Source organism: Lissotriton helveticus, chromosome 3_1 (assembly GCF_964261635.1).
Source record: "Lissotriton helveticus chromosome 3_1, aLisHel1.1, whole genome shotgun sequence".
NCBI classification, from domain to species: Eukaryota; Metazoa; Chordata; class Amphibia; order Caudata; family Salamandridae; genus Lissotriton; species Lissotriton helveticus.
This window is the reverse complement of record NC_136061.1, coordinates 1,689,542,752-1,689,558,869: the sequence shown is the minus strand read 5'-3', so window position 1 is coordinate 1,689,558,869 and position 16,118 is coordinate 1,689,542,752. Positions and strand designations below refer to the sequence as shown.

At 37.2% G+C, this 16,118-nt stretch overlaps 1 protein-coding gene across 1 annotated transcript in view; it reads left to right on the top strand.

Annotated features, from left to right (window-relative positions):
• Positions 1 to 16,118, top strand: part of LRP1B (LDL receptor related protein 1B) — a 3,812,342-nt gene that overhangs the window by 3,299,603 nt on the left and 496,621 nt on the right. The window contains exon 67 of the mRNA XM_078683424.1: positions 10,592 to 10,636. Coding sequence (XP_078539550.1) covers positions 10,592 to 10,636 — 45 coding nt within the window. The remainder of the gene's footprint in view (positions 1 to 10,591; positions 10,637 to 16,118) is intronic.

Sequence of the window (16,118 nt, the reverse complement as noted above, 5' to 3'; positions counted from 1 at the left end):
TATTCCCATTAGAATTTTGCGATTTCCCTATGGAAAACAATCCTAACTATATATACCTACTGGCTATCGCCAGTAGGTAATATATATATATACACATAGGTTTATTGAAGAATGAGTAGGGGTATGAGTGTCTGTATGGATGATTTGTTGGGTACGTGCATGACTGTGAGTGAGTGATTAAATGTGGCTTAGTGAATGTATGGGTGAGTGACTAATCTGTGTGAATGTGTGTATCAATCTGTCAGTTGCTGTGTAAATGGCTGCATAGGTTGGTGAGTAGGTACATGATTGTCTATTTGGGTTATTGATTAGTTGTCTGAGTACCTGTATGAGTGCCTGAGTGTCTGTTTGGGTGGGTGAGGGAGTGTGTAACTCCGTGCATGGATGTTTGAGTGGAAGAATCCCTGGGTGTACGGGTTCATGAGTGCATCTGTGTGGGACGGTATGGGTAAGTGAGTGTGCGTATGACTGTGTCGATGAGTGAATGGTTGTCACAGTGGTATATGGCTGAGTTACTGCATATGTGAAAGGCAGAATATGTGAGTGTTAGTCTATATACGTGAATGTATGGGTGAGTGAGTGATTGTGAAAGTGAATGTATGGGTGAGTGCATGCTTGTGTCAGTGACAGTAAGGAGTGTAAGTATTTGTTAGTATATTGTATGAGTAGTGAAGGTGTGTGTGTTTCTGTATAGATGAGTATGTAGCTGTATTTGGGTGAGTGAGTAGGTAAACAAGTAGCTCTATGGGTGACTGACAGTGTATGAGTGGTTCTATTGGTCTATGAGCGGATATCTCAGCGGCTGTATTGGTGGGTGACTGGCTGTATGAGTGCCTGTATGGGTGAATGAGTGCATGTGTATGTAGACCTATCTATCAGTGAGTGGGTATGTATGTATTAGTATTGGTGTGTTAATGGTGTGTTAATGGTTACAAGAATGGTAGTCTGAAATTTGGGGTATAATAGCTTATATTGGGGTTTGACTAGGTGCATCAGAGATTATGTGGGTGATATCATTAGTGATGTCATCAGTGATGTCACTGACCATGTCATGAGTGATGTAATATGTGATGTCATCAGCAGTGCATTGTAGGGGCGCAAGTTATAGTTAGCTAAGCTAATTATAACAGCTGAATTTCTCTGGTTTTGTGTGAGTGAAATGTCACCCTAACTATAACGTCATTGTAACCTTTGATTTTTTTCTATGAATTTCTAAGGTTTTTTTAAATCCTAATTCCTAACTATATACCTATAACGTCCCTGAAACCTGTGTTTTTATGTAATATATATATATATATATATATATATTTATATATATATATATATATATATATTTATATATATATATATATATATATATATATATATATATATATATATATATATATATATTTCCTCACAAATGCCCCAGCTTTGAGAGGTCACACGCACTGCTCCACCATCCGGCCATTCAAAGCAACCTGCCTTCCAGCTTTTGTTTTACTGTATGTGCCAACGCGTTTCGCGGCTACACGCCGCTTCTTCCTGGGCTTGCAACATCAAAACGCTGAACGCACACCTGTAGAATTTTCCTTTTTATTGACATGCTCTATATATGTATATATATGTACAAAAACATTTTTTATATAAAAAATGCATACCACTGGCGGATCTTTGCGTTTTGTATGCAAACTCATTTATTTATTTAAAAGTGTAAAATATGGTGAAAATAATACTTTCTGTATATGTTAGGGGTAGTAGTTTACTTGTACAGTAATATAATGAATATGTAGTTATATTAAACTATAAATAAACATAAAATGTATGTATATCACAGGTTCACACTACTACCGCATACATTACTGGGCCTTACTTCTGGAACCACGTACGAATCATGGCTCCAGCGTGAATTATATTTCACATAATCTATAATTTACACTTTATTATTACTTTAATGTTTTAGTTTAAATTATTTTAAATATCCTTGTTTCTTTCAAAAATATAAATGCGGAATCGCAACCCGGACGCGACACTTTGTTTTTAATTTGTACTATTAATACATATATGTAGACAATAATAATCTTAAATTCAAGGTTACAGTTCACATTCACTGAACTCTGCAGAATCTAGGATAGTTTTCATTTAACTCCCCTGAATTCTGTGGCGTAAAACTCAGCGAGTTCTGCCCACCCCTAATTGTGGGTGGAGGGGACTCCCTAACCAATAGGGAAAAGGTTCCCAGGAGCAACCCTACCACTTTGATATCCCTTCCTGGAACTTTGACCCTAAACAATGTCACAGTGCGCTGCTCTGTAAAATAAACCATGGCATAATCTTTCTTTCTTTTCTCTGAGCTCTGGGCACACCCCATGATGTGTATCCAGGGAAACGAGAACCCCTCCCCACCAAACCCGTTCTGGGAACTCTACTGAAATTGGTGCCACTCTGGCCCCTGGGACAACAGCAGAGGAAATCCTAGATGTGAGTTACATCTGCATGTGACAGAGACTGCCCCTTTGAAGTTTACACAGTTGAAGGGCACAGCACCTGTCCATTCTGCCAGGAAGAGGTCACATCTCCTTCTAATCAAGACCACCTTGTTCTCCTTCCTGAGATTCATTCACACCGCCTAGCAGGCTCACGGGGACTGTGGGGGATTATCTCTGCTAGGGCTACTAGAGACTTTAGGCAGAAAAGTACAAACTTTCTAAAGGTGGCATTTTCGGAATAGTAATTTAAAATCTGATGTTGTCATCTGATTGTATTTTATGTTTCTATTTATTTGGGTCCATGATTCATGGTTTTAACTCCTCCCAAACTGAAGTTCTACATTATGAAGTGTTAATATGTAACCCAGAATTTTTTATGGGAGAGCCAGCCTTGCCACAGTGAAAAACAGGTTTGTCAGGTTGTGTACTACTTATGTATAAATGTCCTACTTGTTAAATACCATTCACCCTGCTCTGGGCTTTTAGGACCTTTATAGTTATGACTTATAGGTATTAAAAAGAAGAATTAAGGCCTGGCTAAAGGGTTATGATTAGCTGTTGGATATATTACGTTTAATAACTGCATAGCCAGGCTCCATTGGCAGGCGTAGAGTCATGTTTTCAGTAGTCACTTAAGTGATGGCACAGTAAGGGCTTGACTATGAGTCTGGCAGTCCATGGACCACCAGACTCTCGGGGGAGTGGTGGTGGTGGTCTCACGACCGCCTATTACAAATAGGGTGGTTGGATCCCCATTACCCTTCCACAACCACCAGGGAACCGCCATTCCCTGGTGGTGGTGTGGTAGTGTAAAGGCAGTAATATGCTTGGGAGAATAGCCATGGCCTTGTCAAGCATATTTCAAGTGTCCTCTCCACCACAGTTTTCATGGTGGTTCCTCCTCAATGAATATCATGGCGGAGAGGAAACAAAGTGGGCCTACAGGTGGATGCACACAGTGGGGTACAACATGTAACCCCTGTGTGCATGCAAACCTGTTCCTGCACAGCATGAACTTACCAATCCATGCAATGCAGGAACTGTTTTTGGCATTCCCATTGCGGTGCCCATTTATTAGAGGCACCGATGTGGAAATGCCAAAAAAAGCCCACCAGACAGGAGGAAATTCCTAACCTGGCGGTCAGCCCAACCACGGTTTTGGCAATTCGGCGGCAGGCGGACTCATCGCTGCACCACCAAACTCGTAATTTGGCCATATGTATTGAAGTCTACTACTACCATATAACTTACTGGCCCTGGGTACAAGGAGTAACACATACCATAGACTTCTAGGTAAGTTAAATATGCCAGTCAGGAATGATCCAATTGTACACATTTGTAGTGATCAGAGCATATAAACTGGGCTTTTTATGGCAGCACACCAGTGTTCAGAGTCCACACACCAGTACTTAAATCTAACAAAACGTGCGGGAATGACCATGCAAAAAGGGCAGTTCTTCACATCTGAATGCACCAAAATCACTGAAAAAGCTCTTTAAAATTGTATTAATTGCATAAAAGCTCCCGAAAGAATAAGATAGCCATGTAAATAACCAATTAAAATTCAGAAAGTATGCAAATTTTTTATAAAAATATCCACAAATGCAGATGTCTCTGAGGCACATGTTTGCTATTTGTATGAACATGTGATGTTCCAGCCGAGAAAGTATGTCTAAAAGATAAGCTCTGAAAACATACAACACAACTGGACTAGCAGACGCAGCATAGGGTAGATTAAACGTACCCTATATTGACATATATCAATGTTCTGGTTTTGTATGTGGCTGCTGCAAAACTGTGGACCAGCGTATATGTTTGTGCCTAAAGGCATTTTAAGACACATCTATAATTCATACACTTGCTCGCCTTCTGGTCACTGCAAGAACTTGAACGTGTAGTGGATACCTTTAGCTCTAAGTTCTAGGCTGCACAAACAGTTGAGTAAACCCAGCATTAAATAATGTTTTTTAAAGCTGTATTAATATATACATATACTTCTACGATATAATGCTTAGGATGGACAAGCTTGCCCCTCTTCACCTATGTCTACTTCAGGAAGTTTTTTTTGTTAACTTTGAGACCATCTTTAAATTTCAAAGTTGACAAGACACAACAGCTAAGCTTACAGATATGGAGGATTATACTACCCAGCAACATTTTGCTTGGGGAATCTTCAATGACAATTTGTATGAAGCCCAAGATTTGAAAGTCACAAAAGTTGAATGATACAACTGTAGTGATTGAATATCTTACCTCTATATTAAATATTTCCATTTAGAATCTAAAGAAAATTACACACAGCGAAAATATGTAGCTAACAAATGTTTCATTCACCAGAAAACAAAAGAAATCAAAAGATACAAAAGAACAAAAATTTTAACTAGAAATTATATAATGGTAAAGGAAATAGGCTCAATTGCTAATACCCCAAATATTGTTTAACCTGTTTTAGCTGTCCCAGTTAGGGCCTTCAATAAATTGAAAGAATGTGCTTCACAAATTGCTTTCCTTTATTACGAAAACAACCGTATTACTAATGCATATCTGATGAATCATGAGAAATAGCGGCATGCTACCTTATAGGTACACATTTTACTATCCAGAAACTCTCATATTGTGCTAAGATTGACCCCTCACTCTTTTAGTATCCATGGTCAGGGGCTGTGATTAATCCACCATTTTCCTTTCTGTTTCACCCCATACTCGTACACTTAGGTCTTCTAATTCATTAAGATTTGTGCCTGTGAAAAGTTTTCCGGTCCCACTACTCGCTAACCTTTTAGCGTAATACCAGAGGACAAAGAGGGAAGAGCTGGCAGGTCAATGGTGGTTGAGGATGGATCAAAAGATAGGAGGATTGTGTGGCATGGAACAAGGAGGGTACTGAAATTGTTGGGTGCCATTTGAACAGGCAGGAAAACCATGAAAGAGACTGGACAAGATATCTCAGTAGTGACTTAGAAACAAATGTGTGATTAATAAGATAAGAAAAGCCCTAATCAGTTAAACTATTCAATGAAGAAAAATGTGTTTTATTGTTTGGTGGTTTGCGATGTTGATGATAAGAATCATATAGCATAACCACTTTTCATTCAGTTAGTTCAAGGTCTATATAACTAAACACAAGCTTTCATTACTTTCAAAGTTTAAAATTCATGCAATTTCAGCGAGGCAATGTTATTCACACTCAGCTTGTGTATTAGATATCTAAAATGAATCCCTTCAAATAAATGTCTTCGATGTGGAGGGGTTGTGACTGTTAGTAACTAGATGGTGATCTTGTTTTGATCCATTTTACCTTTGGCTGAAGAGCCTTTATTCTCAGATATTGAGAATGTTGCACCAGAATGAGTTTCTCTTTCAGGGTACAAACTACATTACTCTAATTCGATATAAGTGAGAGGGTTCAAGTTATCTGATCAACATGTAGTCCTCTCACATATTTACCTAGGCATTGTCATTTGTAAACCTTTTTTACGTAAAACTATTAAAAAGTACTATCTGAGTGAATTAAACCGCTTGACAGATGGAGGTCTGTTATAATGCACCATAACACTCCTGTTAAAATGATCCCCAAATACACATATTAATTTTGCAACCTACCCCCAATTCCCTGATGTGTTTTTGGCTATTGATTCAACAAAAGAGATTTGTAGAAACTCCAAAGATATATCACTCTTTACAATGTTCTCACACTCAATTTCTTTCAATCTTTTACAGGCATTATTCTAAAATCTGGATTAAGGCCTCAATACATAAACAACTGAAATTTTCAGGAGCTAAAATATAAATTGTATGAACAAATGACTGTTGAACTCTGTTTCTGGAAGGACATTTTTTAAAAATAGTGTATAACCGCCTAAATAGAAAAAACATTTATTTCATTTTAGTTACTTTAGAGTTTGAGTTTTTGTAAAGCACTGCTAACCATTATAGAGTGACCTCAAAATGCAGTAGGACCATATGAATGTTTGTAGAAACATGAATATGCTCAGTAGAATTTGGTGGTGTATAACTTCTTAGTCCATCTCATAGGGACAATGCCTACTAAGGTTAAATGTCTCACTCTATTTTCTCTTTACTGTGTTCTTACTGTAAATGTTTATTTTAAATGTGTAATCATATTTTCATCGAAGCAAAAACAGCACTTGATTTATGATAGACTGAAGATGAAGATTATATAGTACTTAATTAGAGTTTATAACATTTAGACCCTTAATCAGAGCGGTGTTGACATTCTCATGATAATTACAGTTATTGTAGTCATCAGATTCAAAAGTGGAATATTTTTTTGCACAGAGATTTCGGCAGTGAAGCTCGGGAAATATCAATTTCTATATGTCAATTCACAAACCGTAATCCTTGTAATTTCACTGCCTTCAGAAGTACCAGAACACCTGGTAATGGTAATCTTGGGGCAGGGAAAAAAATGTACTCTATGGGACCGCTGGAAAACAGACCATCCTACTTAGGGATATATTTAGTAAACTTTGATGCAATGCAACAAGGAAAGTTGCTGTGCTGCTTTGCATCAAAGGGAGAGAGATTAAATGTGTCACATCTAACAAGATATGGTGCATTTCTGCTTTCTTTTAGCGTTGGCGCACTTCTGGCTGCCTAGTGCCAATACAGTCACCCTTTTGCTTCGAGTGCCTTCAGTGATCACAATAGCTTTTGTGCAGAAAGGCATACATTTCTGCACAAAAAGTATTCTTAGAGGCATATTCCTTTTTGTATGTGTGCTGCAAAATGCAGAAAACATACTAAGAGAAAGTAATGAGAAAAATATAAATATTTCTCCTTTTTTGGCCATCCTTGGGTATGCGCATCTTTTTGGTACAAGTCCACCTTAACATGTCTTTCCAAATATGGGTTTGCATCAAAATATATGTGTGGATGCACAGTAACACCCATGCTCCAGCAATGTAACTCCTACCTGACACAGGATAGCAGAAGTAGATGCTGTTCACTGCCTTGCATTACTTCTTTTTTTTTTTACAAAGCCACTCAAATTGGGCTGTGCGTGACTTTCTAAATCTCAAAATAGATTTGTGTCCATGTTGTGCCAAGAAAGTGCTGCAAGCCTGATACAAAATGTTAGTGAGCCAGGCCTTTTTGATTTCTTCGAGGAAGGGGAAGATCACTCTGCTTTTAACAGAGCCCCACTAAAACCATTAAAAGTTTTTGAGCAGGCGCAGTGTCATTTTTTGAAAAACAAACTCACAAAGCAAACATTTGCTATTGAAATACAAAAATAAGAAGTGTCCCTGAGACTACAAGTTTTCATCCAGTGTGTGGGATCATTGTTTTTTTTTCCTGTTGCGGACCATCAACTCCAAACAGTGCAAAGTTTGTTGATATATGCACCTCTAAATGGGCCTGATATACTTTCCCAACAGCAACATATCAAACAGGCAGACGGTCATAGGTTTCCTACAGTAGAGCCAGCATAAGTTTGACTGCCAGAAACATGGCTGTTCTGTCAACTATATATAGAGTGAGATAAGAATTTGGCAGTCCAGACTTTTGCAACGTTTTTGAAGGATGTCCCGCACCCACCAAACTTCAAATGAGACTCCAGGTTTCATGGTTTCCTCGTGTTCCACTCATCTTTAATTCTATTTATAATTTTGTTAGATTTTATTAATGGAGGGTTCTCTTTTTTAATTGATCGCCACTGTTCTTACCTGATCAGAGTAAGCCCACTCTCTAACTCTCATTCCCTTTGAATTAAATACAAGACTTCTTTTATTGGCAGTGTCGTGCTTGAAAAGCAAGTTATTTTCTATAATCAGCTTCACCATATCTTCAGATAAATTTTTTCGCTTAATAATTGCACTTTTGGATAAGCAATTAATCAAGCCAAAGCCAAGTTTCCAACTGCGGTAAATATACAATTGTTCCTGGGAATAGTTTAATCGTGTAATTGTTCCCTAGTCCTGGAAAAAATCTTCAACTAAGCATGTCAGGCAATACTTCATTATGTCATGAGATTAGGCATTACTTCTTTTTCTAAATGGGGATAGTGCATGTTTGGATTGGTTGTAATCAAATCTATTAAGCAACACAATATCCCAGAACTGTAAACTGTTGTGATTTACAGACATCAGCCACAGTACAATTATAGGGCATTTATCATACCCATTCCTAGGGCAATAACAGAGTATTAGAAAACAATTTTTATTTTGTAAGTGAATTGAAAGCTGTCACCCTCTACACCCAATATATTACTTTAATGTTTGAGAGGTACGCATATAAAATGGCCTGAAATACTGCTGGTTGTTTCATTTTGAAGATATGATTTTGCAGCATAGAAAATCTTACAGTTTGTTTTTAGTGTTTCACTATGGAATATTGTCTTGATTGATAAACACAGCGACGGACGGCACAGTTAAATGTGGTGCAGCGGGGGCGGGCTGGGATAGGGTGGGGGAAGACAACATAATAGGTATAATTAAATGACTAAATAAAACCTATTCCGTCCTCTGTCGACTTTCCCCTGCCACACCCTGCCCCACCCTGCCCCACCCTGCCCCGCCCTGCCCTACCGCACTTACCTATGCTGGCCGCCACTGGATAAATATGTACACAACTTGATGTGTGTACTACAACTATTTCTAGTTTCACAGCACTACAGTTCTGTTTAAAGACGGAGCCTCACTAGATAAAGGGGATGAATGGTTGTGGGTAACAATTTATTGCAAAAGACATTCACAGGATGGAACTTAGTGGACCAGCCTCAGCCTTAAAAAGAAGTTCAAAAAGAGTGGCAAAAAACTTACATAATGTGGGTGTACTCAAAGTGTCATGCACATCTTCAACAGAAGCACATCCAATTGCACAAGAGCAACCTTCCTGGAGAAATAAGAGTTGGACTTTTCCCCAAATGTTATTCTTTTACATGATTGCCTGTAAACATCTACCCACCTTTACTTACATACAGCACCCAGCTTAAAAATTTCGTGAAATTTCGTAAAACCTTGGTGAGCCTCTTGAATTAATAGCTACATACTTTCCAATCAAATAAATTTGTTAATAGCTAAGGTTTATGATCGAATGAGAGACACATTTGACATTACATGGTACTTTTTTTATTAACACCTTTCTCTATATGAAGTATAATGGTGTGTTTTTTTTCAATAAATTAAAAGTATATATTCTTTAAGTGAGTTGAGGATAGAAATAAGGGTACAACACAATTTAGCAGTGAGAGTGTCAAGAATTACTATGTTCATGGCAGATAAGACCAAAGGGTTGTTATTGACTTCATCTTGGGTCACTAAAGTGGGATTAGGAATTTTGGCAGGTCTACATAGTAAAATATTACTGCTCTTTAAATCCATGCCAGCCTGTCATTTGAAATATATAGGTTTGAAGACAAAATATCAAAAGACCCACTGATTGTACTTAAGGGGCAAAACATTTCCCCAAGGAAAGAATGTGAACACACACATTTTGTTGAGACAATATTTTGTTGGAGAATCTGATATCTTCACATGATCATGATAATTCCAGCTCTTAAAAGTTTGCATGTGAACAAAGAGGGGCATGTCAATACAATAGTGTAAAACACGCTGAACAACCATCACTGTGATAAATGTCCATTTACCATAAAATGCGTATTATTAATCTAAAATAGTCCACAATGCAATACTGTCAATATTTAGACCCCCAGAGTTTCTAATCAATCTGAGCCTGTAAACATATTTTAAAAGTGCTAGTGACTCCACTGACTATTGATTAAGAGCTTTATCGGTGGTCATTTCAGAATAGTATCTCCAATGCCACGCTAATTGCAATCCCTTAAAAGCAATTTGAATGTCATTATGGAAATAGATTCTGTGTAGTTCCTAATATCTGTGCAAGCTCTAAATAATGGATATCTCTAAACACTTCTCAACTTTAGCTATTTTAAAACCTCTCATGTAGAATAAGACAGACTGTTGAAGATTGAGAATGCTATAGACGAAACTGCATATTTACCACCTACCAAAATTAACAATGAATTATAGTTATTTGAATATCAGTAGTTACAACGCAATTTCATTTTCATATGAATACTCAGCTGCATTTCATTTCCAAATGTTGCCTCACTTCCAGTGTTGCCTCTTTCCTTCTTTTAGATGGTACATTGGGAAATGCAATGCAGCTGCAACATATGGACATGGGTGAGTGGGAAATTACTGTTAAACTTCTTTGTCCATAAATTATCATTATGACATGTACTTGGTCATTTGTTTACCACTTTACAAGTCTGACACATTTAATAGAATCTTCTAAGCATCTGTAAATAGAAACACCTTGAGATGCAACTCAATACTTCCTCGTTCACATTTGGATTTATTTTGCATTAAATGTGCCACAACCAAGGGAGGGGAAACGCTTACATAGGCGGTTGTCCAGATTAGAAGATGCAGGCACTCCAAAACATCATTAAAGTAGCAGGTTTATCCATGCATGTGTGCAACAGCAGCCATGATGCCTTTAGCGAAATTGCCTTGTTCAGAAATTGCAAGCCAAAGCTTTTTGGCCCTTGGGTTTGATCTCCTGTCTATGTAAGGGAAATGTGTATTTTCTTGTCTAGCATCCTAGATTTTGCCTTTTGCATTTACTAGAATTGAAGTAAATCCTATATTAGAATCAGAGTTCATCCTATTTAACTTTAACAAATGTATGCTCTGAAGTCATATTGTTTTTTTAGTTAATTAACTAATTACATCTAATACAACATATAAAATAGCCTACAAACTGTATAGGGCACATTCTGGTGTGGTCATCCTCTAATAATGTAATTCTAAATCATTGTTTTTTACCTTATTCCTGTTCTGGCCACAGGATGATGAATCTCTCAATAAATGTGCAAAGGGGGAAAGAAAGACACCTTCCTCCTAAAAAAAAGTCATGCATGCACTGCTAATTACCTCACATCACTCATACCATCTTCCTGTCATCATTAATAATATCACTGCCACATTGGCAAGTAACTTATTGATGAAAAACTGTACATGGTGTGGTGCAAGTTATAGTTAGCATAGCAAATGAGTTATAGTTACCAGAGCAGTTTTTAAGTTTAAAGCATTACATTGCCACTGAATTCTCACCTAACTATAATGTTAGTTTAACCTTTATTTTTTTCAGTGTATGTATGTATATATATATATATATATATATATATATATATATATATATATATATATATATATATATATATATATATATATATATATATATATATTTATCCAACCATTCTCCCATCAGGAAAACACGTAAACGACACACCAGGAGTTGCTGTGCTCAAAATTTTAATTGGCAGCAAAAACAAACAAAGCGTTTCACCTCACGGCTTGTTCACGTTTGCTGTGAACTCCAAACCATAGTCCATTTACACTTTCAATTAATTGTCATAAAAATAGGACTTTTTGTGCACACCTATACGTGGGAATATAACGGACATATTGGAACAGGAAATAACATCATTTTTTGCCAGTTACAATTGTAAATTAAGATTGTAAAGCTGCACGATGGCCACAATTCACATTCTTTTAACCAAGTTTTTTACATATTGCTCTATGACAATCTGCTGTGATAGGTTTAACCAAAATATTTTTTGTGGTGTGTCGTTTACGTGTTTTCCTGATGGGAGAATGGTTGGATAATTATATTGGGTTTCCGGGTCCCTAAAAAACGACCCACTCGCGAGCAGGTACTGGCTTTCACCGGGAATCCGTGTTTGATATATATATATATATATATATATATATATATATATATATATATATATGCTTCCAACCGGTTTCAGTGCAATGAAACCTCCCAAGCACTTCCTCCAGCGCGCAAACACAAAATAAGGCTCCAAAACCAGTCTTAATTTCGTCGTGGTTTATTATTCAAATCATGAGTGCAGGGGTGCACATGAGAGCATCGGACAGACGCGTTTCGGGCGTGAACGCCCTTGCTCACTGTTAGCGGGGAAATGGACAAACGAACATTTTTATAATGCACATCTCATTTTGAAAAATGCGCGGTTAATTACAAATGCGCGCCCAAACAAAGTTAGTAAACATGGTGAAAGGACTTATAAATAACTCAAAATTGGTAATGCTGCTCAGAGTCTTTTTACATGTCGGCCATCTTAACTTAGTCAAAAGGCAAACGGTAAATCAATGCACTTGATGTTAAACAAATTATACAAATAAATCCGAATATTGCAATGGTCTTAATACACTCCATAGCGCTAAATTCAATTAAGATTAATTCCACTTGTAAATGTATGTACCGTTACCACAATGCTAACGCCCCAATTAATATCGTTGACCATCGGCAAAACATATTCTCTAGAATGCATTTCTAAAATAAAAAAAGCACAAATGCGCCATGTCCTCACCATATTAACATTTATACCTATAATATTTAAAATGTACACTTCAAATATATTATTCAATGTATAAGTTTGTCCATCGGGTTTTTTCAAAAACATAATGTTGCAAAAAAGTGAAGGAGTGGTGAAGTGTCAGCGATCATTCTCGTTTTGACAACTTCTGTGCGAATTAAATCCATTATAAAAATTAGTGAAAGCCAAATATGACTAATGTTGGTTCAATTCTGGGATGTTAACATCACATCCTATTTGCTCCAAGAGTCACATCAAGGGAGATATATATACATTCAAATATTCGCATACTGAGACCAAACAGGGAAACAAAACCTCTGAAAAGGATATATCCAGAGAATTACAAAAAATTCCTTAAATCTTCTCCCATATTGAGACCTGCAGGGATTTTGCTATTGAGTCTTATGATGTACATTGACTCCAGTTGTCTTAATTTCCTTTCATAGTCTCCTCCTTTTTTCGACACTCTTATCGCATCTATAACAAAATAATTTAGATGAGATAAATTTCTATTGTGAAATTGGTCAAAATGTCGAGCTACCGGGTAGCTCTGATCACAATTCACAATGGCGCGAAGATGTTGGAGGATACGCTGGTATACAGGTAGTTTGGTACTCCCTATGTACCTCAAATTACAAGTACAGGTTAAGACATACACTGCTAGCTCTGTCCTGCAGGTGTAGTGAGCTTTTATTGGGATGGGCTTTGGGTCAAAGGGAGTGGTATAGGTCCTGGTGTTAATGCCAAAGTGGCATGCGCGACAAGAGATGCAGCGGTAGAAACCCTTACGGGGTGACAACCAATCATCATTCTTCACAGTTTCTGGTGCACTGGATACCAACTCATTTCGCATGCTATAAGCCCTTCTATATGTTACTGTGGGTTTTTTTGGCAAGATCTCATTTAGTGTAGGGTCTGTCAAAATGACTGGCCACTGTCTTCTTACCAAATTTGAAATATAGCGGGCTTGTCTGCTGTAACCAGTGATTAGTCTGATTTCGTTATCATTATCTGTGACATTCGTCGCTTCCTTGCATGTTGAGTTTTCTGCTAGTAATTTTATCCTGTCAACTTTGTTTGCTTTAGTTCTGGCTATGTTGAGTTCTGTTTTTTTGTAACCCCTAGCTTCCAAGCGGGAACTTGCCTCACTTTGGTGCTTATCACGGAGTTCTACTGCACTACAAGTTCTATGTATTCTCAAGAACTCCCCATACGGGATTGCTCTAATAGTATGTTGCGGGTGAAAACTTTGTGCATGCAGGATGCTATTTCCCGCTGTGCTTTTCCTAAAGAGACTTGTAGTAAGGGTATTATCTACTACTTCAACCAGAACATCAAGGAAACTGACCTTTTGTTTACTTATTTCAGCAGAAAACTTCAAATTGGAGTTATTTCTGTTGATGCTCGACACAAACACATTGGCCTCTTCCACACTTCCTCTCCAAACAATAAAAATATCGTCTATATACCTGATGTATTCCACAATGTTGTTACTCCAAGCTGTGGCATGTTCCACTTTGAGAACATGCTCCTCCCACCAACCCACGTGGAGCCCCGCGTAGCTGGGGGAGAAGCATGCCCCCATAGCCACACCTCGCAACTGCTTATATACCTTATCATCAAAAAGGAAGACATTGTTATTAAGGCAGCGTTCGATCATGGTAATCAGCATGGCATTATGCTTGTACAGTTCGACAGGCCTTTTATCCAAAAAGAATTTAACCGCTTTTAGGCCTTCCTCGTGTGAAATACTAGTATAAAGACTAGCAATGTCCATTGTCATTAGTAGATATTCTGCTGACCAATTACATTGGTATATATATATATACGTCATTGGAAGAACCTAGGGTTAAGAAGACCATATAGTTAAGTTGTATGTCAATTTTATTAACTACCTTGTGAACTTAAGCATTTACTGAAATAAATATTTATTGAAATTCACCAGTTATAGTTCAGTTCATCTACCCTCGCTATAAATTGCGATCTCCCCATGCAGTACTTATGACCTCACATATTCTAGCAGTCAATATATGTTCAATTACATTATTGATGACATCACTAACGACTTCTCAAATTACCTCATTGGTGACATTACTGATTACAAACTTTGATGTCATGATCCACACAAGTATTGCTATCATATAAGTTTGATGAGCATCTATGTTTACAGAATACTAATATGAAGCTTAACATTTATACTGTGAACATCAAGAAAATAAAATGTACTACATTATAAAGCTTCACACAAGGTTCCAAGTTTTTTTTTTAGCTGTACTACACTCATAAATAATACAGTCTTTAAGTTAACCATTAAAAGAGACACAATTGAAACACTATTACTTATTAATTTTGACATACTAACAGAATCTAATAAAGGGAATGGTCTTTTAACAATATAAAATAGAAACTCATTAACTGTTCAAACAACAATTTCCAAAAACAGTTTAAATAGCTAGTATTCAGGATACAATATGTCTTCAGCTAAGATATTCCTGCGCAAATGGTCCTAGCAACTAGTTTCCTCTAGCAAAAATCTACTACCAGGCGGCTCCATGAAAAAAAATGGCCCAGATTTAGGAACAAGGAATGCAACACAATGTAGCAAGACACCTTGCTGCAGTGCATTGTGTGAGAAAGAGAACCCAAGAATATGGCATATCTATCAGGATATGGTGCATCTTTTCTCGCTTCCTGCATTGGTGCACTGAGTGGAGCATAGTATCATCACAAGCAACCTGCCTTACAGTACTCCAGATTTACTAAGCTATTCAGAGCCACATGAGGAGGTACTCTGTGTTATACTAAATCTCACTTAGGGCTTTGCATCATCCTCACACCTCAGTTGGAAGATTTTTATTAGGACTTCTAAAGCATCTAACTAAATATTTGTTTATATGAAAGTTGGAAAGTACACTGCCATACTTTGTAAATGATGTCATCAGTGATGTGATTTGTGATGTCACCAATTATGCAATCCATGATATCATTACTAAAATCATTAGTAATGCCATCAATGATTGCATTGGACATGTCATGACTGATTAATTATATTGGGTCTTAATCACTTCAAGTTATAGTTAGGGGAAATTAACTATAAGTGGTGGGTTTTGTTTAACATCCCATTAACCCTAGGCTTTTTCAGTAATATATACTCATGTTTACCAGCTTGTAAATTTGCACATGCACTTAGACACTGTGGGTAAGAATGTGGGTAAGAATAAATATGTATGGGTTGTATGGATTGATTGATATCCAAACAA